General features: G+C 32.1%; 2 protein-coding genes across 3 annotated transcripts; both read right to left on the bottom strand.

The window, feature by feature from the left end:
* Nucleotides 1-1,651: 1,651 nt before the first annotated feature.
* Nucleotides 1,652-9,602, bottom strand: LOC123883989 (CRM-domain containing factor CFM3, chloroplastic/mitochondrial). Of its 2 annotated transcripts, XR_006800612.1 has the most exons (10): nucleotides 8,572-9,602; nucleotides 5,467-5,932; nucleotides 5,256-5,386; nucleotides 4,774-5,118; nucleotides 4,275-4,431; nucleotides 3,904-4,196; nucleotides 3,755-3,814; nucleotides 3,435-3,494; nucleotides 2,221-2,393; nucleotides 1,652-2,105 (listed from the first exon to the last, which is right to left on the bottom strand). XR_006800612.1 is itself a non-coding variant. In XM_045932956.1 (9 exons), exons 1-9 carry the CDS (start codon nucleotides 9,400-9,402, stop codon nucleotides 2,286-2,288), a joined length of 2,451 nt encoding a protein of 816 aa, XP_045788912.1. In that variant the 5' UTR covers nucleotides 9,403-9,602; the 3' UTR covers nucleotides 1,652-2,285. The 2 variants fall into 2 exon arrangements, 1 of the variants encoding a protein (XP_045788912.1); XM_045932956.1 differs by having other exon boundaries at nucleotides 1,652-2,393.
* Nucleotides 9,603-11,062: 1,460 nt separating this feature from the next.
* Nucleotides 11,063-19,359, bottom strand: LOC123883525 (synaptotagmin-5). The gene is made up of 14 exons (XM_045932363.1): nucleotides 18,863-19,359; nucleotides 17,822-17,896; nucleotides 17,633-17,740; nucleotides 17,416-17,448; nucleotides 17,203-17,292; nucleotides 16,914-17,039; nucleotides 16,651-16,794; nucleotides 16,097-16,498; nucleotides 15,612-15,746; nucleotides 14,798-15,019; nucleotides 14,445-14,717; nucleotides 13,918-14,049; nucleotides 13,182-13,484; nucleotides 11,063-11,721 (listed from the first exon to the last, which is right to left on the bottom strand). The coding sequence occupies exons 1-14, from the start codon at nucleotides 19,058-19,060 to the stop codon at nucleotides 11,494-11,496; spliced, it is 2,469 nt and encodes an 822-aa protein (XP_045788319.1). The 5' UTR covers nucleotides 19,061-19,359; the 3' UTR covers nucleotides 11,063-11,493.
* Between the last annotated feature and the right edge of the window lie 6,216 nt (nucleotides 19,360-25,575).

Below are 25,575 nucleotides of genomic sequence, written 5' to 3' on the forward strand. Positions count from 1 at the left end.
TATCTCTATTAATTGGCTTATTTTTGAGCTTATGTAAAACAATTTATACAAATAAATAAGCTTTTATATATAATTTATAAGTTTGTTAAGATATTTATAAAATAATAACTTATGAGGATACAATTTTTACTAGCGAGAATTTATGAATTAACATAAAAATTTATTTATTTGCATAAGCTATTTTTCATAAGTTTAAAAATAACCTAATTCAAACTAGTGTAATAGTAATACTATTAAATGTGGGCAAATTAGACAAGATACTATCAGAAAATGTGTTTATAAGTAGAAGCATTCCTTATAAGTTGGTTGTGTGTCATTTGTTAAAGTGATTTATATTGTGAGATGAATGAAGTATAAAATAATGCAAAATTGTGTGAGGATTTTGTCTTAATTTATTTTGTAGCAATATAGTTGTTTATCTTTTCTCTATGTCAAGTTAGTCTTAGAAGTTGAAAAATGTAAACAATGTTGAATGGAACCTCAATCATCTATATGGATCTAGATTTTCAGTTTGTAAGTTTTTCATGCTAGCCGTTCATTTAAAATTAAATATTCTGGTATGATGTTTTCTCTCCCCACCCCCGTAAATCTTTTATACCCCCAATATTTCAATTTTGCCCTTGCAGAAAAATCCGATTCGCAGAAACCGAATTTTTACTAGTGCAAATTCAGAGTAAATTTCGGTTTTTAGAAACCAAAATTTATTATCAAGGTAAAAAAAACTTCGGTTTCTACAAACCGAAATTTTTTTCAATGACAAAATTGGAAATTCAGGGGGATAAAAGATTCACGGGTGTGGAGAGAGAAAACATCTTCCGGTATTACACAGTTATATGATTAAAACAATTTCAGCCACAAATTTTAAATTGAACGTCAGTTACAGCAGGACACGGTAATTGTAGGAAATCCTATTCCCATCTATATTTGTTGCAAAAAGTATTTGATCATTCAAAAAGATAAATTATATCATCAATTTATCAAAAAAATAAATTTAAATTACACTATAAAAAACAGCTGCAATCCCTAATTCATCAAATTTAACATGATTTTTTTTTTCAGTCTATGAAAGAGCTTATGGTTTTCTTTGTCAACTCAGATCTAATAGTGGTGTTGAGTTGTACAATACTATTTGTTCCTGGTTCCAATTAAAGTCATGTATGTCATATCTGTCAGAATGACCATTATTCATTGTGGCTGATCTCTTGTACTTCAAAAACTGTAGTGCAATTGAAAGTACATACATAGTTATTTCATGGCATAACATAAAATGTTATTTCAGCTATCTGGACTTGGATTGCCTGCTGAAAGATTAGCACACATATTTTCACACAATTTTGAATCGCCGCCATTGATTTTAAATCGGACAGTTTATATTACATATTACATATGAACAAAAGTAAATATAAACAATCTTAACTGTTGGTTCCAGATCGGACGGTTATGGTGAGTAATTGCGTGACGCAGTTACTACATATAATCTTATCTCGGGATTAGTCTCTACAGTTGCACGCGGATGATGCTTTAATTTACCAAAAAATTAATTGTCCTTTCTATATAGAAAACCAATTTTCACATTGAATCAAATAATTACAGAAGAGAAGTGAACAAGGTGTGCAAGACCGTGCCTCTTATGGCAATACATCATACTATATTTATTGTTTACTCCACATTTATGGTACATCTCATTAAGCCAAAATAATGTCACAACAGTAAGAACAGGAGTGCAACATCCTTTACCAGTTTTGAACTACCTAAATGAGTATAGCCTATTACAATGTGAAGAAAAATTTACAATAATCATGTCAATAACAATGACAGGCAGAGTCCAGTATACAGCATAGTGTTTGTCCATCATGCTACTCAAAATTCAGCTAGCATCCTATGTTACTATTTCAAAAAAAAAAAAAAAAAAAAACAGTGAAAGATTAAGTGTCATTCAAATGAAAGCCCGGGGCAATAAGGTAATCGGTGACGATTTTTTGCTGCTGTAGGCACGTCTTTGTAGAACTCTGAATTAATCACACTCCATATTTTCAGCTCTAAGAATGTGCAAATAGAAGAAGAACGACTCAAGTTGCTGAAACTCAGCCTGCGTTTTGGATACCCTAAAGCATCGGAATCACATAGCCGAAGAGATCATTTTTCCCTTAACTATTGTATATTGTAAACTTTTGAAAACTTATGAGCTATGTGATCAAAATTAAATAACAAAATTGATACCTATCTAGCTGCAGGAAATTGCAGCTGTCATCATGAAACTTCGACAAAAATATGGCAACCAGTCTTCAAGGATGCTCGTCGATGTGGAGTTCGGAAACCTCAGGGTCCTCGTCATCATCCCAATCCGTGTCTTCCTCAACATCAAAACCATCAGAATCTTCATCATCTTCACTCTGAAAATAACCACTCGACAAATTAATGAAAAACTATTTTTGTTTAAATTTTCTTTATATCAATGTTTCTCCTCCTTACCCCCTTTTAGTTGATAAGTATATATCATGAATAGTCTCATACCCTAAGAGGTGTTTAATTTAAATTACATTATCTTCCCCTTTTAGTTTTAAAATTATATTTCCCTCCCTCCATTAAGAAACGAAGTGAGATGCTTATACGAAACCTATCATGAAGGTTTAGAGATACAATTTTTTTTCCAAATATCATTTACCTTGAAGTAATGAATTTAATCAATTTATCCATTTATTATAATTGAAGTTAATAATAGTATACACTATACAACTTGTATTTAGATACTAGTATGCTACGGTTCATTAACTGAGTCATACACAACACTTACTGATCCACTTTAAAACTTGGATTCAAAATTAGCTTTCAACAATGTCAAAAATACAACGAGAAAAGAGGATATAAAGTTCATTTACATTAAAATGGTCTAAAGTGATATGCTGGGGCACGGGTTCGAACCCGCAATTCCCCAATTCTCAGCACTGAGTTTTGTCGCTAGGCTCTTTAGAACAAAAAAATAAAATAAAATACATTCATCTATCTACGAGGGGAACCACAACAAGGCGAGGGATTAGTCTCAGCAGTTGTGCGCAGAGGGTACATTTACGCCAAAAAAGCAATTTTTAAACTAAGTGAAGAGGATAGTGAAATTTACATCTCTCAAGTGCATTGATGGGAGTGTAATTTACAATTTCTACGTCATATTCCAAAAAATACCACCCAAGGTTTCTCTTAGAAATTGGATTGTGCCTAGCTCAACACTACAAAACTGACTAGTAAGATGAGAGATGTCTACCATCTACAAACACTTGTGTAAGTTATACTTATATCTCATCAAATGTAAGACTCTCTACAGTTTCTTTTCTATGCGAAACTGAACTATAATAACGAGGAAATTATTAAATTGGGTGAAACTATAGTAGTTTCATAATAAAGTAGATAAAAATAAGGAGAGAAGAGGGGTATCTTACTTGATCAAATTCTTGATTTTCATTCCCTTCCGTCATGCTCCACTCATCTTCAGATAGACCCTAAATCATTTTTAAAAGAATAAGTTTGACAAGCTGATATAGTGACCTTAGAGAAAACATAATGTTGACATGTTAATCGGTCAAGTGTAGATATTATCTTCACAATTATATGAGCATTGTCAAATTCTAGAAAGATATAAATGTTAAAATTGGGAAAAGGAAGAGGCGGGAATTAAGGGCATAAGATAATCAGATATGAATCCATTCAAAACAAATTTTGGAACCACTTGATGATTTCACATATTGAAGTTGATACTTACAAGTTCTTGTTTCATTTGTTCAATTGTTGTTTCCAATTCTGTAATATGGTTACTCAGAGCCTGCAAAGTTCATGAAAGATAAAATTTTACGTCACAGACATACAAGAGATAAAAAGGATAAGCAATTTGTCAAATAGAAAACAAGTTACCTCATGCCGTTGCATGGCTACAGAACGCTTCAATGCCTTTGCCTTTGTTAGAAGGTTTCTTGGCCTTAAAGTAATGGGCCGCTTATAATTTTTGCCACGATAATAAATAAGAGCAAATTCTTTAGAAACTTTCTCTATTGCCACGAGAATTCCACCACTCTCATATTCCAGTAACCTTGCCGTGTCTTCGACGAAAGCAAGAGTCTTTTGTTTTGTTATCAATTTTACAAGTTCTCGGTGTTTCCAATGCAAATGCATGTTCTCAATGACACCATCAAAAACACCACGTATACCTGAAGATTATATCATATAAGATGTTAATATTGCATGGTTGGACTAAAGCAACTTCCTTTAAGTATATAATTACTCACCAAGTGGTAAGTATGGCTTCATTCTTAAACCAATCCTGCGGAACACAACACGTTCTTCATCTGTGATTATTTCCTGGTCATAATCAGGACCAGCTGGAACCATGGATGATTCTATTTTGGCTAACAGCTTTTCTGCTCGAAGCTTTTTCGTCCCGGCCTATTCACACGTTAGAGTAGCAAATATAAAAACATGGTTATTTAATTGGCATTCATATATGCATATATTGTAGAAATGGGTTTTATATATATAGCGGCTATAGAAGCGCTGTAGCACTATAGCAGAATATGAACAAATTGTTATCGTTCCGCAATACGCTATTAAGTACAAAGTGTTGTCAATTGACAGCTATAGCATAGTAGTGTAGAGTAATCTAAACAAACTACTATTTCCGTGATGCGCAATTGACAACATTGGTAATGTACGACCAATTAAGTCTCAGTTTCTTTTAATAAAAAACAATACGCGAAACATATCTTCGTAAAACATGTAGATACTTACAAGAGAGAGTTTGTGTTCAATTTGTTTGACAAGTTTAACATTCTTGGCTTTGGTAGCTTCTTCTATCATCCTCTCCCGTTCTTCGGTAGATACGTCCCTTCCCCAACGAGCCTGGGCCTCATAGAACTCTGCTAAAGATCCTGCCGGTGCTGTTGCTTCACCTTGTCCAGATGGAGTTGCAACAACAGTTTTGCACCGCACCGTCTCTTCAACATCCTGTACTTGTTTTGTCAATTCTTGTCTTTCAGCTAAAACTGCAGCCACAGTTGTTGGAACAAAGTCCTTCCCACGATATATAACAATGTAAAATTTATTCCTTAGCAGCAAGGTACCTCCTGTTAATGTCTGCGCCGTAACAGAAAAGAGAAATCACGTTTATTGCCTCGTTCATTGTTCTAGTCTTTACCATGTCTTAGCAAAAACAATATGATTATTAAAATAAAAAAGCTTTAGCAAATAATTTCCAAATTACAAAACCATACACTAAGCTCATCGGCCATTAGTTTATTGTTTGTATTCTGGATACCGGGTTTAACAGCAATCTTTGCAATTAAACTCTTCTCCCAAAGCTTAAGAATAGCGCATGCTAGGCCTTGGTGATTTCTATTTCTCCCTTCATAAAGTACATGAAAAAAGTTATTAAGTAAGAAAGGAAAATAGGTTTAATAAAACATTGCAGCGGATGAACTTTACCTAAGGCAAAATGAGAAGGAAGTGACTTTGCAATTTTCCTCAAATCAGTCAACTCTGCACTTGTTAGTCGAGAACGCATTCCAACAGGTAGAAGCCTATAAGGTGTTTTATAACCAGGAACGACACGTGGAAGTAAATCAGCATCAACAGGAGGTATTCCTGTACCCCACCATTCAACAAATCGAGGACCTAAACCATCAAGAAGTGCATTGTACTCTATTTCCTCTTCTGTCAAGTTCTCTCGCTGTTTGTTGTTCCTCCTAACTGACTCACTATTTGCGAGGAATGTGGTTGCATCACTGTCCTTTATTGTTGACAAACTTCCTGACGAGACATCCGGCACAAGAAATCCATCACCTTCCTCTACATCGAGTTCCTTCGGGGAAGCAGGACCTTGATAATTTTTACCACGATACACCATCATAACACTTCCCGCTCTCCATGTAACCAATCCTCCTGTTCGGCGCTGCACACTACAACAGGTCAGTTGACATATTCTTCAATTCGACGCCAAAAGTAAATAACATTATAACAACATTCAACATACAAGCAGCATGAGATCATATATGAATGTACTCTGCACAATCGTCTCTCTTATTTTCATATAGCAGCAATGACTTCTAAATTCTAATTTGACTGGTGAGCGTGACGAGTGTACATTAAGAAGCACAGATATAACACTAAACACAAATGACCCAACACGAACATGGGAATAAACAGGTTTTAAAAATCATAGGACACAGTGTAGCTGTAATACAACGCATAAATTAGTATGGAAACACAAATCCTAAAATCAAAAGATAGAATTGATATTTTAAATTAAAGGGAAAATTGCTCTAACCTCCCCTGAGGGTTCATTAAACATCACACATTCCCCCTCTAGCTTTTTAAAAAACACTCACCTCCCCTCTAAACTAACGGTGTTAGGCTAAACCGTTAATGGTTTATTTCTTAACAACTTTGATTTATTCCATTACAGCACAAGTGCACTGACAATGTAATCTTTGTCCACTGTGATTTACCGCTCCAGCGCCAGTGACCAGTGTATGCACCTACATCCCGCCTCTAGAACTAGAAGATGTGTATCTTCTCCTTTGTCATCATTCACTCTAGCTACTAAAATCAGAGCAATATTGATTCTCCAATCCCTAAGTATATATGTGCTACTATTCAGTGATTGATTAAAAGCAAATACAGAAGGAAATAAAAGGTGTAAGAGGACACAGGGATGCGAAAGTGTGAGCAACCATCCCTTAAGGCCTTAAATAGAGACAAGAGTGGAATAATTTTTCTCAATATAAAAAGAGGACGATGGTGAAATTGATTAGGAGTTGACCCTTTCTCAATTTCTCAGTCACAGAGCTGGAGGAACCAATTTCCCCGTGCGAGGAGTTGCGAATTTGCCATGGCAACACATGTATAGACTGCCGCAAGTTTGCACTGTAACAAAGGACAGTTCTGTTAACGGGATACTAATGGTGTTAACTTACAAATAAGTCATTATATTTATACACATGATCAAATGCTACTAGTCATCTAATTAACATGGAATTCCCATCTTAATCTGTAAAACAAAAAAAAAAATTGAAAAATATAATTAGAAGTGTATGTGAAATCATCTTAAACCCTAAGCACTAACACAAAAGTTATGAGACGACATGCCCACTGTTTCAAAGTGAGAATGCTTACTTGTTTTAAATGCAACACAAGTTACACAACACATGAGATCCACCAAAACAAGAACAACACCTAACTAAAGCAATTATGCAATTACTCATGTCACACATGCATGCATACATTTAAGGAGCATCTGAGAGAAGTTATTTGGCCTAATCAAATGACATATCTTATATTAGTTTTTTAGTACACCTATAAACAAAATAATTTACTAAAAGTCTATAAGTTGTTTCATCTTATTTCAATAATCTATCCAAACAAGCACTAACTTATAACTCTCCATCTCTCCATACCAAGCAGATGAGCAGGTACTTAATTAAGGTCTCTAGAATATCATACTGCATTAAACTATAGCCTAAGACCCTTGTCAAGTGAAATAAAGAAATGCAAAGAGTTAGTAATTTCAGAAAATAAAATTGATGTCGAACATTGATCTGAAGTGTTAGTCCTAAATAATTTGTTTCCAGCTTATTTCAATAATTTATCCAAACAAGCACTAAATTAAGCTATCCATACAAACACTTAATTAATCTCTCTAGAATATCATATCCATATTGAATAAGCGCTTAACTAAACTATAGCTAAAGACACCCTTGTCAAGTGAAATAAAGGAATGTAAAGTAAGCTATGAAGCACTAACGCAAACACTACCCTAACATGTCAACACCAGTAATAATTTTGAGAAAATAGAATCGGTGTCAGACACTATTACGTGTCAGATACATACAACAAACACGCTTTCAATCTAAAGTGTTAGTGCTACATATAACTTAAGCAAAGCTATGAAGCACTAACATGGACACTACCCTAACATGTCAACACCAATAGTAATTTGATAAAATACAATCAGTGTCAGACACTATTACGTGTCAGATACATACAACCAACACGCTTTCAATCTGAAGTGTTAGTGCTACATATAACGTAATCAAAGCTATGAAGCACTAACATGGACACTACCCTAACATGTCAACACCAGTAGTAATTTGAGAAAATAGAATCGGTGTCTGACACTATTACGTGTCAGATACATACAACCAACACGCTTTCAATCTGAAGTGTTAGTGCTACATATAACGTAAGCAAAGCTATGAAGCAATAACATGGACACTACCCTAACAAGTCAACACCAGTAAGTAATTTGAGAAAATAGAATCGGTGTCAGACACTATTACGTGTCAGATACATACAACCAACACGCTTTCAATCTGAAGTGTTAGTGCTACATATAACGTAAGCAAAGCTATGAAGCAATAACATGGACACTACCCTAACAAGTCAACACCAGTAGTAATTTGAGAAAATAGAATCGGTGTCAGACACTATTACGTGTCAGATACATACAACAAACACGCTTTCAATCTGAAGTGTTAGTACTACATATAAAGTAAGCAAAACTACATATAAAGCAAGGGCAAAGAAAGAGACCTCAACAATCTCATGAGCAATCCTCATATTCTTAGCAAGTTCCTCATGAAACTTAAGCCTAACCAACTCTTCTCTCCTCCACCTTTCATGAATCTTCTCCATAACCTCTTGTGTAAGTCCAGCTTTAGGTACATTAACCCTCTCTCTAACACGCATACCCTCTCTCCTTAACCTCCTCAACAATTCATCTTCAAGTGTCAAATCAGCCAAAGATGGAGCCTTTAATGTCCTCTTCTTAAACCCCTCTTCTTCAATTTCACCACCACCACTACCACCACCACCTATTTCTCTTTCTTCCTCTCTCTTCCATGGAACCACCATCTTCTCCTCTTCATCACCATCATCATCCAATAAAACATCAGGACGAACCCATTTTCTCTTCAACAATTCACTCAATTTCTCATCTCCAGTAACAGTTAATGCACTCAATTTAGCTTCTTCTACTTCTTTTTCTTGTTCTTGTTTTTGTTGTTGTTGTTCATCATCTTCTACTAAACCTAAGTTTCTTAACCGAAAAACGATTCTTTCGACCGGGGTTTTGGGTTTATCAGGTTGGAAATGAGAAGATTCTTCTTTGATGGTAGTTTCAGATACCCTTTTGGGAGAATCGGTTGTTTTGGTGAGCCATGGAGGTGTTGGGTTGGGAGATGAATGATGGGTTGTTTTGAGAGATGAGAAAGTGATTGTAGGAAATGAGGATTTGGGATGAGAGAGAAAGAGATTGAAAGAGGAGCGAGAAAGAGTGATGAGTGAGAATTGTGATGATGATGATGAATTGTTGAATGGAAATTCTGATGATGATAGTTTAATGTTGTTGTTTGTGAATGCCATTGTTGTTGTTTTAGTTAATGTTGTTGTTGTTGCATTTTGATGTTTTTAATGTTTGAAGAAAGTTGCAGAATTTGAATAAGGAAAATATTAGGGAGGTGAAGTGAAGGAGATGATATTGATGATGTGAAGTGGAAAACAAAATGTTGGATAAGGTTTTCTTTTCGTGAGAATTTTGCTGTTTGGATTTTTAAAAAAGAAAAGATATTTTCTCTCCCCACCCCATGAATCTTTTATCCCTGAATTTCCAATTTTGCCCTTGAAAAAACTTCGGTTCGTAGAAACCGAAGTTTTTTTTTGCCTTGAAAACAAATTTCGGTTTCTAAAAATCGAAATTTACTCTGAATTTGCACTAGAAGAAATTTGGTTTCTACGAACCGAATTTTTCTGCAAGGGCAAAATTGGAATATTGGGGGTATAAAAGATTCATGGGAGAGGGGAAGAGAAAACATCAAAAGAAAAACAAAAACAAAATTTGGCCCCTCTCGAATTTGGATCATATCCAATTTTGCTCTCATGTTTTCTCTCATTTTCATAGTCCAATGGTTGATAAACGAGAAATATTAGTTTTTTTCCATTCTTTATTATTTGTCAATTATTGGATTAAGAAAAAGAGAGAAAACACAATAAAAAAATTGGAGAGGATACAGATCAGTCCCTCTCTCTTATGTGTCAAATGTATCATCCGTCTTGAATTATGATACTTTAGACTTTGTGTTTGTATCAAGTTTTTTTCTAAATTTGTTCATAGTTAAGAGTACAAAATACTATAAGATGTATAATGGATAATGAATCCAAGTGGGTGTAATGGATAATGATTCTCTAATCTTAACGCAAAAAGGATGTGAATCGTGGCAAATTGTTTCTTCAAATAGTGACAGACCACACATAATAGTATCCAAAGCTATGGTGTTAGCAGAAACATGGTTTGAACGATATAACAAAATTTTCAATCATTATAGCATGAAAGTTATGATGAAGCTTCAAGGTTGATGACTTATAGATGATACATAAAAATTATGTTAACAGAAACATAACGATATAACAAAATTTTCAATTATTATCACGTGAAAATTATGATGAAGCTTCAAAGTTGATGGCTTATAGATGATACAGAGAACATATCCTCATCCAATTTTAGCCTTTGATATCCTTTTTTTATAACATGGTCATATAACATGGTCATGTTTCAACCAAAATAAATTTGTGATTGGAATTTAACTGGATCCAATTTATTTTGGCTTGTTAAAAAAAAAAACGGATCCAATTTACAATGGAGAGGATCATCTCCCGATTATACATAATAGCGACAACACAAAATAGTATATAAAGCTATGATGCCAGCAGAAACATGGCTTAAACGATATACCTAAATTTTCAAATATTGTAGCGAAAAAGTTATGATGAAACTTCAACGTTGTTGACTTATATATAGATGATACATAAAAATTACGTCTACAATATTTTTTTATCTGACCCACCACGTCTCCAACTATATATAGAAGATCCCCTTTAATCTTCGTATGATACGTTAAAACACAAGTAAGCTTAGCCACTTTAGAGGTCAATACTATCAATATTGTAAGACTTGCGGGGTTATAATCGAACAATTGAAACTTTAAAGGTCAATATCGAGCAAATATAAAATTTGGAGGACCAGAACTGCATTTAATCTTTCATCTTGACGTATAATAATAGTATCAAACCTTATTTTTATTTTACAATTGAAGTTCACAGAAATTTGGAATCACAAAACATAACTTACTGCGTGAGTTTAAATACAGCAGCTCCTAAGGTACTTCACTAGAGCGAAAAAAATGAAGAAATAACCATATACAAACTATAAGCTGTGGTATAAGAAAACAAACTAGTCAAACAAAAATCTACAAAATATGCTCGCAATAATTAAGAGCTTAATAATTTTGCACTGACAGCGTAGACAAACTTTACATAGACATCAATTATATTTTACCATTTTGTCAGTGTAATCATGTTTTAAGTAGCAATGTACGTGGAAAGATAGCAAAATATAATTTGATGTCTGAGTAAACCTATTTACAGCGTCGATGTATAGTTATTAAACTCATAAAAGGGTCAGTTGGTACTCTCAGAAAATCTTCTGCTTAATGAAGGAGAAGAATTAATAATCTCTTGGCCAAGTTCCTTGATTTTGCTGAGAAGAAGCATTTGCTCGGTCTCAAGCTGAGCTACATATCCTTCTTGTGTATCTTCAAGAGTTTCTAGCTCACTCAATATTGTAGAGAGTGCTTCAAGATTTCCATCTTCAATTAGTGACCTGAACTTGATCATCATCTGTTTTATCTGATAAAGTTCAATTTACATACTATGTTAGAAATTAGAATAACAACGTGAAAATGATAAAGTAGGTAAAACTTCTCTTGCAGTCTTTTAAGTTATTTTATTGTAAAGGATTAGTCCTTTAAGTTTTTTCTCCAACTAAGTCTTTTAAGTCTCAAAATGTACACAATGTTGCCCTTTTTGCAATTTTCCACTAAAAAAATGCTTATGTGGCCGTTAGTGGTCTAACATGTACTAGACGGTGTTGACATGGTAATTGGTTGAAGATTAAGAATATTTGGGAACTTAAAAATTTATTGCTTTAATAAAATTATTACTAATTTTTTACCGAAAAACCAGTTGACCTTGCCACATCAGCACCGTCTAATCCACATCAGATCAGTAATAGCTACGAGAGTATTTTTGTAACATAAATTGTAAGAAATAACAACGGTGTGCACGTTTTGAGATTTAAAGGACCTAGTTGGGAAAAAAAGAAGTTAAAGGAATAGACTAGTCAATTACAATAAACTAAGGGAGGGGAAGGGAGTGATTTTAATGAGGGGAGGGAAAGGGAGGGGAGGGGTTTTAATTATTTATGTGTTTGGTTCAAAATAAAGGAGGGGAGGGGAGGGGAGGAAAAGGATTTAGACTACATATTTGTTTGGTTCAGAGGGGGAGGGGAGGAATTTTAAAATTAGTTTACTTTTTTATCCTTTGTAATCTTAACATAGTTTCATAATTTTAAAACTTTATTTCATATAGTAAAAAAAAAAAATATACTTCATAAATAACTTTGTTAAGAAAAATAAAAAATAAAGTTAGAAAATTGCGTAAAAAAAAATAACAAACAACATGCTTGTACGTAACAAGAACATATTTGAAAACAAAATAAAAGATGTTTATGTAACATATAAAAAAACTTACGTAAAAAAGAAATGGATATAAGAAATTAGCACAAAAGTTTTTATGCAAGGTAAAAAAAATACTGAGTATATTTTTTGACGCGGGAAAAATAAAATACTGAGTATATGTAACAAAAAGATTTGAAAAAAAAATGGTTAGAACATAAAAAATAGGATAGTTTTGGCATTTTAAAATAATTATGAGGACAATTATGTTAATATAATTAAAATCATAATAACAAATCTTCTCTCCCCTCCCCTCCAAATCCCCCCAATTTGGGGGAAGCAAAAATTGGGTTTTGGAGGGATTTTGTTCCCCTCCTCTCACCTCCCCTCCCCTCTTAAAAATTGAACCAAACACATTTAATTAAAAATATTCCCTCACCTCCCCTCCCATCCCCTCCATTTACTTCGAACCAAACAGACCGTCCGGAGCAATTTTGCCTACAAACTATTGAAGTTCGCAGCTTAAGTATGTACATTGCTTTTGCGATAATCAATACTTAATCTTTTGAGCTGAATAACTACTCAGAATATATAATAAAAAGAAGTGTTTTCAGACATTAAGGAAGATCTCACCTGGCTAGGAATTTGGTGTAATTTAGTCAAAGAAGGTTCGGAATCTATACTATGCCTTTTCTGCATCTCTGGTACTTTTCGTGTAATTTGAATATGAATTTCACCCCTTTTCACACCTTGAAGAGGTATCCACTTATCAGCCATCTGGTTTGGGGGCAACCTTTGATATTCTACAACACATTCTCCTATACTTGATGTTGGTAGTAACGCATTATGGTCCTTCACATATAGTATTAGGGGACTTCCATCATCAGGGAACTCTAGGGTCTGGTTCCATTGAGGGTTTAGAGTTTTGTATATAACCTGCCAAACAATGTCATAGCTAGTATTAAGCAGTGTTATCAAACTCCAGAGTCTACATAAACTCATAGAATCTTCGTGTATGAAGCACTGACACAGATACCAGACATGACACTGGCATGTATCGAACATCAGATACATCTTCAATCTGAAGTGTTAGTATTACACATGACTTGTAAAGTCATATTACTTAATATACAAAAATAAAATTCAAAACATCCATCATCTATCATAGTATCTAAGTTCTAAGCATAGTTTAATACCATGAACATGGTAAATATTCAACTATTGCATTTTCGATTATTTTTTTAAATAAAACACACTGAACTATAGTCATTTTCAGCTGTAGCACTTTGTATGGTGTAGTACAAATAGAACTTTATTTAGATCCTAACACAATTTCATAGAAAATAAGCCAAGGATGAAGTATACCAACCTTTGTCCTTTTCTTAAAGTTTCCATAGTGTACCCTCACATATGGATCACTTGTACCTCTGAGATCGGCGGCAACAAGATCCCTCCCTTCAATCAGAACAAGTTCTATCCAACCATTTCCTGAACCTGAACCCTGGTCATTATCAAAAGAGTGAAACATGTTAGAATCAACATCCAAGAAGTGAAACATCCATAATGGTGTAAATTGATGATATGAAAATATAAGATCTAGCATAAGCACTTGTGACTGTGAGACTGTTTTACAGAGCTTATGTAAACAGCTTATGACATGTCCATAAGTTGTTTTCAACTTGATTCCATAAGCTTTCCATGATAGCTTATGAAAACAACATAACACTTATATAAAAACAATTTGACTTTATCTTATTTTATATTTGTTATAGAAATAGCTTCTACATAAGCTTTTATATGATAAGTACTTATGCTATAAGCGCTTAATTAAGTTGTGTATCCAAATGAAGCCTAAATGAATACAAGAATCACTAATTTCTGACTAAAGAAACACACCATTGATCCTTCTTGGTCATCTGCCTTTACGGCTTCTATTTGAAGTCTGATTTCTCCGGATCGCACTCTTTCAAGAGGGATCCAAACATCCCTGACTGAGCCATCAACCAATCCTTCCAAATTTACTTGTGCACTACCAATGTTTTCGTCTCCAAAAAGTTCCTCAGTAAATACTTTTAGTTTTAAGTATTCACCACCACCAACCTCGTCGAATTCAAAAGCCTGATTCCAAACAGGATTTGGAGTATGAGAAGTCTTTGTTTTCTGGATAACCTGAAAAGAATTATTAACAACAGAAATTAGATAAAGCAAACCTTTGTACATAGGAGAGTGTCATAAACAGTGTTACTGACCTTTCCATATTGCAATTTGATGTAAGGGTCAAATTTTCCAGATTTTTCTTTTGCAGTAGCAAGATCCTTTCCTTCTACAACAGTTATGTTAAGTTTCTTTCCGGTTCTTAACTGAATATTTGATGATCCGTTAAGTGACGGCTGAGAGTTGTTTCGGAGATTCTTCAAGCTATGTGTTCCATCAGAAAATTGCCACTCTTTTACTACAATGCTCACCTTCAACTAAAATATGAAGAGAAGAGGTAAAATGAATGAGTTTGTGATTCAATACCAATTTTATCTTCACTCACAAAGGTAAAATATTGTACCTTAAAAAGTAGTTTAGTTTAGCAAGCGCAAGGAATAATTTTGACAAAGTAAAATCAAATAATGGGGATAGTGCAATTAAAAGCTCTATAGCACTGACACTTCCGATTGAAGGCCTGTGTGGTGTACGGTATGTGTTAGTGTCTGACACCGACACATATGATTACATTCAATTTAATCATTTTTCTTTTCTAAATTAAGGAACCTGTAAAATGTTTAGCAAAATGAATTTAATGTGAATGAAATGTTATGTGATCTTTATCAAAAAAGAAATGTTATATGATCATCTAACAAGTTATTCTTTTGATTTTCTAAAAATCTCAAATATATACCAAAATATAGACTTAGTACTTCAAAACCGATGCAAACATTCCCTAAGAAAAAAGAACCACGTTAATTTTATTGAGAAACAAATTATTATGCAATAAGATAACCAAAGTGTCTACAAATGTGTAAAGCAAGAGGGACACGGGAAGTTACTTATTACATGAATAATAAAATATTGTACCTCTCCGGTGTTGGCACCCTCAAATGGGACAACCATTTCGATTTCATCTCCACAAAATTGTGCTTGCTTCGCTATAACCCCGGAATCTGGTCCTACAGCCCACATTATTGTTGAATCATCTTCAACATGCCTCAACTGCACAAAGACATGAACACTCGATGATTTTCTTAACAAGTGTGTATAACCTTAAACAGCAGCCCATTTGGATTGGGTTATTTTTGAGCTTATGTGAAACAGCTTATGCAAATAAATAAGCTTTTATGTATTATTATAAGTTTTTAAAGGTAGTTTATGAGAAAACAGCTTATAAAGATACAATTTTTGTTAGTGAAAACTTATGAATTAACATAAAAGTTTATTTATTTGCATAAGCTATTTTCCTAAGCTAAAAAATAAGCCAAATCCAAACAGTGCAGAAAGTAGTATATATTGGTTATTGATAAGCATTTGTTGCTAGTTCGAAAGGAGAATATCAATGGAAGTACCTTGATTTCACAACTTCCTAGATAGTCACACTTCACATTGTTGGGAATACACTCGTAAAGATTGAAACGAAGATTTCCTGTATTATCATGCAAAACCATATTAAACGGTGCATCCCATCTAGGGGTTGAACCTAGTCTGACGTCCGTTCTCCTCGTTAATTCCTCAATTTCTACCTCTACAAATGTATGTAGGTCTTTCTCTTCAGAAGATCCATTGGATGATCCATTTTGTTGCCTCCTAGAAACCTTGAAGGAATTCCTAGAAAGTTTATTTGCTGAAATCACTTTAACATATATGATGCCTCCAACCGCCTTTTTTCTTAAATCAACAGCAGGCAAAGTAAAACATCGTCGTCGAGGTTCCACCATGGTTTTAACCAAGGTGTCGGTAAAAAGCTTTTCCTGCATAGCATTTTAACTTCAAATCAGCTAGAAACAAAAGAATCCTTTAGGGAAGAAGTAGAATATGTTGGTAATGGAAAAGAAAAAAAAATAATGACAAAATATCAGAAATTTGCTAAGGCTGAGCATGGAAGATAATAGTCGAAACGCACAAGCCAAGAAGAAACACCAGGCCACTCAGTAGCTGGAAGTGACTGACTCCCGCCGCTTCCAAAGGCAACTCCTACTCTCACCTCAGGAGCTGATACAAACGAGTATAAAAGTGCTCTTCCATCAAGAATTGGCGTAAAGATAAGCTGCAAAATTAATTGAATGGTAGAAAAATCAAACCAACTTATTTTTTTATAATCTCCTACTTTATATAGCTTTTGTTAAGTTAGAAAAACAAAAACGGAAAGAATATTGGATTACATACATCTCCCTTGATATGAAGACTGTTAATAACGATTCGTGCAGTTCCCATCAAAGGCTTCGAAAGCTTAGCAAGTATTAAAATGCTCATTTCATTGGTGTCCCAATCAAAACCAAGTTGCATGACTCGCTGTAAATTACAAACAGAATGCTTTAACAAAATTTCATATCTTGTAATATGTCAATTCTTAATCTCCCTAAGTACCACTAGAAAGTAAGAAAAATACATTTGTAATTAAATATCGAAAAATATTAGTTACTAGTTATATTTGAAATGTGAAGAGAATTAAAACCTGATCACCGATAGTTGACCATCGCATCCCTTGCAACGCCAAGCTAGGAGGGCATGATCCGAGTGAAAACTCCTGCAGCTCAACTCTTTCCTACACACAAGGATTGTTTCTAGTTCAGTATATGTCAACCAAACATTCACCATCTATGAAATGTTTAAACTATTTTGGAATACTGAATAAAACTTGGGAGGAAAAAAAAAAGATTTTACTTACAAGAAAACTCGGTTTCCGGAGCTTTAAACGTGACTAGGGACACAAAACAAAAACAATAAACTTAGTTAATGTCTGAAAGTATGTTGAATAGATAAATGTACTCCAACTGTAATAAATAAAAGTTAATATGCAATTTCAGTGTTATTTTCTTTATCTTCTGAATAAAATAGAATAACTATAACAAGTATAAAGTCAAGCAAAGGCGGTGAAATTTTACCTCAACTATAGCTGATAACCTTGATGAAAGCTTAGGGTTAAAATAGTTGGGCCAGATTTCTGTCAACAATTTATTCAGCCATTCGCAGTGCTCCAATGGTGTGATGGGCTATATGAATAGGAAATTTTAGTCAACTTCATATATAAAGCCACGTTAGCAATGTCGAAGAAGAATAGGTCGGGAAGATACCGAGTTATTCAATATGATTCGCTTCCATTTCTTATCCAAGTCCTCCACAAGTAGTTTGCGTTGGTATCTCCCGTACTGAAATTTAAGAACAACATCTCACATTAACTTCTTATATACGTAGAACCGGCATTTCAAATTCAAAGTATGTCCAGTGTCCAACACATCTCAAACACTGTACGACACTTACTCCTGTCTATATGCCAGTGTCCGTGTTCGTAAATGTCTAGTTTTTGTGTTTGTTTTGGTGCTTCTTTATATATGGTCATAAAGAGGACAATTTCATTACACTGAAATTGAAGCTAACTGAACATATATATCAAAAGGGTGTAAATAAAAATAGGAATCTCAAGCTCAAATACCACAAAACAACGACTAACTTTGTCATTTTCCCCCTTCAATTAAACACTTATTTTTCCAATTGGTAATTAAAAGTTCCAAAAGTAAGTCACTACAATTCATAAAGAACAACATCTACAAGGTAATTAATTAACATTGTATGCTAACAAATTACTCCAGGTCAACATAGTACCTCCGTTTTATTAATATTCCAAAATGTTAATCATGTTTGTTCCTCTGTCCAAATATGTTATCAGATGCATCCCTGACACTATGATTCCTACAAATGCATCTCATCATTACCAACTTAATGTCATTAACTATGATTCCTACAAATATCAACGGTTTGATGAACCTGATTAACATTTTGCAATTTCATAAAATCATCTTGAAATGAAATATTGTTAATATATTAGACCATACAAAAATGAAGGCATTTTAATTTAGAACTAAATTGACCAAACAAGATAAGTCTCACCAAAGTAAATACATTTTAATCTAGGCGTGTCTTGGTGTCAGAGTGTCGGATATGCATATGTAATTGACAGTGACACTTATAATTACATTGAATTATGTAATTTTTCAGATTATTATCGGTGTTCACGTGTCAGTGTCTGTATTGTGTCCAGACTTCATGGGTTAGGATAAATACAACAAGATTAATAGAGTTTAAGATGAAAAAATTGCAAAGTAATGAATACAAACCTGTATAGTGGCCCAAACAGCAAGTGCAAGAGGGACCCAAGTGGAGAAAGAGAAGACCCATTTCTCAATAGCACAAGCAATCAAAATAAATGGAATGAAAAATGGAATCTTTGGCTTCTCTTGCATAAGATAGTTGAAGAAATCAACAGCAGCCTCTTCAATACTATCAATTGAAAATACCCTTTTCTTTCTACTCATTTTTATGCTTTGCTTGCACCAAAATCAAACTAAAAAATGAAAATTTAGTTGGTATTTAAACTTGTGATCAAAGACCAAAGTCAATTACCCAAAAGGGTATTGCTAGTTTTTAAGGAAGAAGAGGACAATGGTTGAGAGAGAGAGAGAGAGAGAGAGAGAGAGAGAGAGAGAGAGAGAGAGAGAGAGAGAGAGAGAGAGAGAGAGAGGAGAGAGAGGAGAGAGACAGGGGGGGGTGGGGGTGGGGGAGATGAAAAGTCAGCAAAGAACGGTTACAAAAAATATTCTTAATGACCAAATATATTAGTACTATATATAAACCCAAAATAATTAAATATAAAATCATTGGTACGCCTTTTGTTTTTGTTTTTGTTTTACTTGGTGCGTCGCAAAATATAAGAATTTATTTGTCACTGCACGTATGTCGATGTATAATTTTGATTATGAATATCTTTAATTCTTTATTAGTAAAAATTATAGAAATTTGATATTTTAAAAATATTTATCGAAACAAATCAAATAAGATCATGTATGAATAGTGCATTTAATCAAAATGAGACTTATAAAATAGGATGGAGGGAGTACAATATTGACGATCAGGATCGAACTTGACCTCATGCATATTATTCAAATATCTTATCATTAGATTAAACCTAGTGGTTTAAATCATCGGTACACTTAAAATCGTGAAGTGCACTTTTTTTTTTTTGACTTAAAGATGCTTATAGCATTTCAAGTACACGTATTCTTGAAGGTTAAAAAGTTTAGTAATATTATTTTTGACAGTAAATAATTTATCAAAATAGAAGAAAGAAATCACGCAAAGAAAAAAGGGACAAAAATTAGGACTCATGAATCAAAGCTGCGATTGAAGAATATATCACGCAAAGAAGAAAGAAGACGTGGAGTAGCAAAGGTGGTTCATCTTCTACAGTTTTTGTTGCAGAAAAGCTTCTTGTGTGTGGGTGTCAAATACCCATGGTGATGTACAAAGCCAATAGTAGAAAACAAAATTACAAAAACAAAATTGTAGAAGATGAACAAAAACAAACAGTAGAAGAACTCACGAAGAAAAACTCTACAATTTGTAGAGGATGAACAGAAACTCTTTCTTATCCTAACTTTCAATTTGAATTAACCTCTTACTGTGAAAATAAAATTAACCCATATGCGGTTTGAAAAAGATGAACAAAAACTATGTTTTTCTTCTTTGCATGATTTCTTTCTTCTATTTTGATAGAAAAATTTTAAAATTTAATATATTTTTAAATCTAATAATATATTAACTTTTTTTTTGTAAGTGTATTAATTTTCTATTTCTATTTTTCACTTTATTTTGTTTTTTTAAAATCTGTTATTTTCCATTTTTTTATTTTTAAATAAAAATGACATGTTAATTCCACGTCATCAAAAATCCTAGTCAGCATCTACCAAATCGTTAACTACTTGACACGTCAGCCAAAAATTCATCTCAAGGACCTTTTTAAAAGTTTTAGTATTTTGCAGGGACTAAAATCATTTTTTTTTTGCAGGGACTAAAATCAAAACAAGCCGTAATTGTAGGGATCGTTTTCATATTTAAGCCTAATTTGAAATATGTTTCTTTGTATTTTTCTTGAAAATAATTGCATGGGAAGATGCAAAAATAAATTTTATTAGATATTGGTTATGGAAAAGATAAGAGAGTAAATTAAATGCAATTTGCATTATATTTCATGAAAATAAACAAAAAGAAATCTTAAAAAAAGATAAAAATTTGTGTTTTTCCTTATAATTTGAGATAAAGAAAAAATGAATTTTTTCCTAATGAGATATCATACTTGGGACAACATCACATAAAAATAGAAGATAAACAGACATCAATCTCTTAATCTCGTAATTGATGTAAACATTTGTTGTTGTTGTCTAAAATTGAACAAAACAAAGGAGTTGTGTTATTTGAACAACAATTTAGGTGACAACTTTTGTACAACCATTTTTTAACAACTTTTAAGACAACTTTCTCTCTCATACTCACATTATTTTTTTACTTTCTCTCTCTATTGCTTTGATTTTTGTGTCAACACCTACTTTCATTTGTAAATTTATTGTTGTCCCAAAAGTTGTCACCTAAATTGTTGTTCAAATAACACAACTCCAAAACAAATTGGTGTTAGAATAGAATAATGTATTGTAACCAAAAAAAAAAACAATAGAATAGAATAATGTGAATGTGTTCAATTCAAAGGTACTATTCTACCATTATTTCTTGTCTCCTTCCTCCACCTTTGTTGTAGGTGTCATTTTCATACTCATTATCTCTAAACAACTTCACGGATATATAGATCTATCCAGATTTTATAATATGTAATAAATACTCTAAAAATATATTAACTCATTATCTCTCTTGAAAGATAAAGTTGTAAAAATAATATTAATTGTCAACAAATTAATACTACAATTCACTTTTTTAATCTCCATAATTTTTTCCAATAAATCTTATATTTGGAGACGGAAGTAGTAGCATTCAACATAGTTTCCATTAACAAAATTCATAATTTTAAATGGATGAATGTTTTACTAAACTTTTTTTTATACAAAAGAGCAAAACCGAAGAAAAGAAAAAATTGCATAGCTAAACGAACATTCTCAGACATACAAGCACTAGACATGTCATAAAAAATGAGTCTTTGAAGGTCTTTAGGAGGACACTCCAAAACTTCCAAATCAAAAGACTTTAAGGTTATGCTAAAATTAGCTAGCCAACAGTTGATCTATTGTCTCACGCCAAATAAGGTTGGTCTGAACTTGCCAGTTTTTGTTCTTTAGGTCACAAATGCGCTGAATCAAGTTAGAAATAGTCTCGATGCTATTATAGTTTCCTGTTACTAAAACTTTATCTATCCCAAGATCATTCATTTTCCTAAATTGTGACATTGTTCGATTTTTTTGTTTTGTTGTAGTGTATGTTTTGTTTTGTTCTGGATCGGGTCCGAGGCTCAATAGGATGAAGACCCAAGGTAGTGGGTAAGTCTGTAACTCCTCAATATTTTATACATGCATTTTATTGGTTTGTTATTCGATAAATAAATTCTACCGTAACTATTTTGTATTCCATTTTCTTATTTTATTTTAATATTTGATGAGATCATGTTTATTTTAAGTATTTAGCTAATTTGTGAATTTTAAAATTAATATATTAGTCTTAATTTTGACTAAGTCAAAATAGAGTTATTTTTGGTGTTACAACAAGAATCACACGTCTCCCTCTCTTTCATTCTTTTGCGTTCAGATTTAGAAACTTCTCCATTTTTATTCTATTAAAAATTAATGATATAATGTTGTCAAAAAAAAAAAAATAATGATATAATTGATTGGCAAATAAATAACAATGATGAACTTGTCTCCTCTTTAGTACATGTTTGTTTTGGCCAAAATATAATGGGGGAATTTTTTTTTTCATTTTTTTAATTAAAAAATAAATAATTACTGAGTTGACATTTAAAAATAAATAAAAAAATTAATTAATTTCCACGTGTCATGCCACGTCAAGATTCGTCCATGTATTATGTCCACTTGTTGAGCCAGGGGGTAACTCAAGGAATCTTGACATTGCAGGGGGTAATCTCAAAAAAAAAATTTGCAGGGATAACGCAAAACTCACATATTTTGCACGGGGTATAACACTATTTACCCAATAAACAAAAGTACAATTGATTTATATTAGTATTACTATAATAAATAAAAGTAGTACAAAAGTACAATTGATGTTTTTTAGTAAAAAAAAAAAGTACAATTGATGTTTAACTTTTTCATCGATTAGTCAAAAAAAGATTAATTAGGAAACAGAAGAGATTAGTCCTTGAATTGTGGTAGATGTATCTGTATTTAGGGTCAAGCCATGTCTCATGTATGATTATAGTGTGAAAACCAAAAACATTTGTGGGAGAGAACAAATGTTCAATCTCCATAAAAACACTTCCACGAACAAATCTCTACGGAAAACCACATTTTTGACACACTCGGTGAATCAAAATTAAAATTTATAATGTAATAAATAATGAATTTAACGTATATGCAACGTCAGTGTAAAGTTATTTTACACATGCGTCCAATAATATATCGACACATCATGTATGGTATTTAAAAACACATGATGTGTCACATTCATTAAATGATGTGGCAGCAAATCGTTGGATGTATGTGTAAAAAAAATTTACACTGATAGTGCACAACAATTAAACTCATAAATAATAACATAAAATATGTTTTCAGTCTCTATTTTTATGGCGAGTTTTAATTTTCGTCCCTGTAAGATAAATTATTTGTTTTTATCCCTACAATTTTTATATATCTTTTTTAGTCTTTAATGGACAAAATTTTGACATTTTAACATAATATGAATTTATATAAATTTAACATAATATATAAAGAATTTAATTTGTATATTCCGTCAGTGTAAAGTTATTTTACATACGCATCTAATAATATACCAATACATCATGCATTGTGTTTAAAAACATATGATGTATCACATTCTTTAAATTATGCACGTGTAGAAACATATTACACTGACAATGCATACAAATCAAACTCAAAATTTTAAATATAAAAATGTCATACTAATATTTTGATCCATTGATTTTGACTGGCTTGGAATGACAAGCTCCGGCCGCATGCCATAAACAACAATATGTCGGTCCCACGACATTTAGGGTCTGTTTGTCAAGCCAAAAAGCTAACTTTTAGCTTTTGTCTTATGACTTATAAGCTAAAAGACCTGTTTGGTAATAGTCTTTTCAGAAAGAGCTTTTAGCTTATTTTACTGACTTATAGCTTCTTTTTCAGAAGCTATTTCAAGTAGCTTCTGAGCTTATAGCTTCTAACTTTTCATTTTTTCTTCCTCTTTTACCCTTATTATTTTAACTAAAATCCATATTTACCCTTTATAATTTATTATCATTAGAATTTAAAATAAAATAAGTAAATGCATGTTTTAACGTTGCTTCTTTTAAAATCACATGTATATAGTATGTTTTAACATTGCCTTATTATCTATTTTCAAATATGAAGGCTAAAATATTTTTTTTATTTATATCAATTCATAGGTACGTACCTTACTATAATTTTTTTTTGAAACAACGTACCTTACTATAATTAACCATTATACTATATTGTGAATATATTTTGTTGTTATTTTTTCATAAAGTATATCAACTCAAAGGAAAATAATTTTTTTAAAAAAAAATCAGCAAATAAAAATTAGTTTAATAATAATATTTGAAAGATATATTTATTGAATTAATAAACTTAAAATATTGTAAAAAAAATAAAATAAAGTTGCCTTATTATCTATTTTCAAATATGAAGGCTAAAACATATTATTTTTTTTATCAATTCATAGGTACGTACCTTACAATAATTTTTTTTGAAACAACGTACCTTACTATATTTAACCATTATACTATATTGTGAATATATTTTGTTGTTATTTTTTTGTTGTTATTTTTTCATAAAGTATAACAACTCAAAGGAAAATAATGTTTTTAAAAAAATTCAGCAAATAAAAATTAGTTTAATAATAATATTTGAAAGATATATTTATTGAATTAATAAATTTAAAATATTGTAAAAACAAATAAAATAAACTTAAAATATTAAATTCTAAGTATATTAAATAATATTAATTTGATAAAAAAAATTTATAGAATTAAAGATGTCTTTTTATGTCATTTTACATTTATCAGTCAGTTGAACCGCTAATTTTACCAATCAACTTATCAGCTAGAAGCTATCAGTCATCAACCATCAATCATCAACCATCAGCCATAAGCTATCAGCTAGCTTATCAGCCATAATTCATAAACTATTTTTGCCACACAAAGCCTAAACAAATCCATCTTGGCTTTCAACAGCGGCAACAGCATCATCGTAATATTTTTTAAAATTTTTTTTGGTAAAAAGTCTATTGGTAATATTTTCAACTTATACAAATAAAAAAAAAAAGCTTTTATATTAACTTATAAATTTTCACTATATGTTTATAAGTTATTTTCTCATAAATTATCATGAAAAGCTTATAGTAATACATAAAATTTATTTATTTACACAAGTTGTTTCACATAACCTTAAAAATAAGTCCATCTAAATCAATGAACTTAAAATATATCTTTCAAAAATAATATTTGAAATATATATTTATTGAATTAATAAACTTAAAATATTGTAAAAACAAATAAAATAAACTTAAAACATTAAATTCTAAGTATCTTAAATAACATTAATTAGATAAAAAAATTTATGGAATTAAAGATGTCCTTTTATGTCATTTTACATTTATCAGTCAGTTGAACCGCTAATTTTACCAATCAGCTTATCAGCTAGAAGCTATCAGTCATCAACCATCAATCATCAGCCATCAGCCATAAGCTATCAGCTATAAGCTATCAGCTAGCTTATCAACCATAAACTATTTTTTGCCAAACAAAGCCTAAACAAATCCATCTTGGCTTTCAACAGCGGCAACGACATCATCGTAA

The sequence above is a fragment of the Trifolium pratense genome, linkage group LG5 (assembly GCF_020283565.1).
Source record: "Trifolium pratense cultivar HEN17-A07 linkage group LG5, ARS_RC_1.1, whole genome shotgun sequence".
Lineage (NCBI taxonomy): Eukaryota > Viridiplantae > Streptophyta > Magnoliopsida > Fabales > Fabaceae > Trifolium > Trifolium pratense.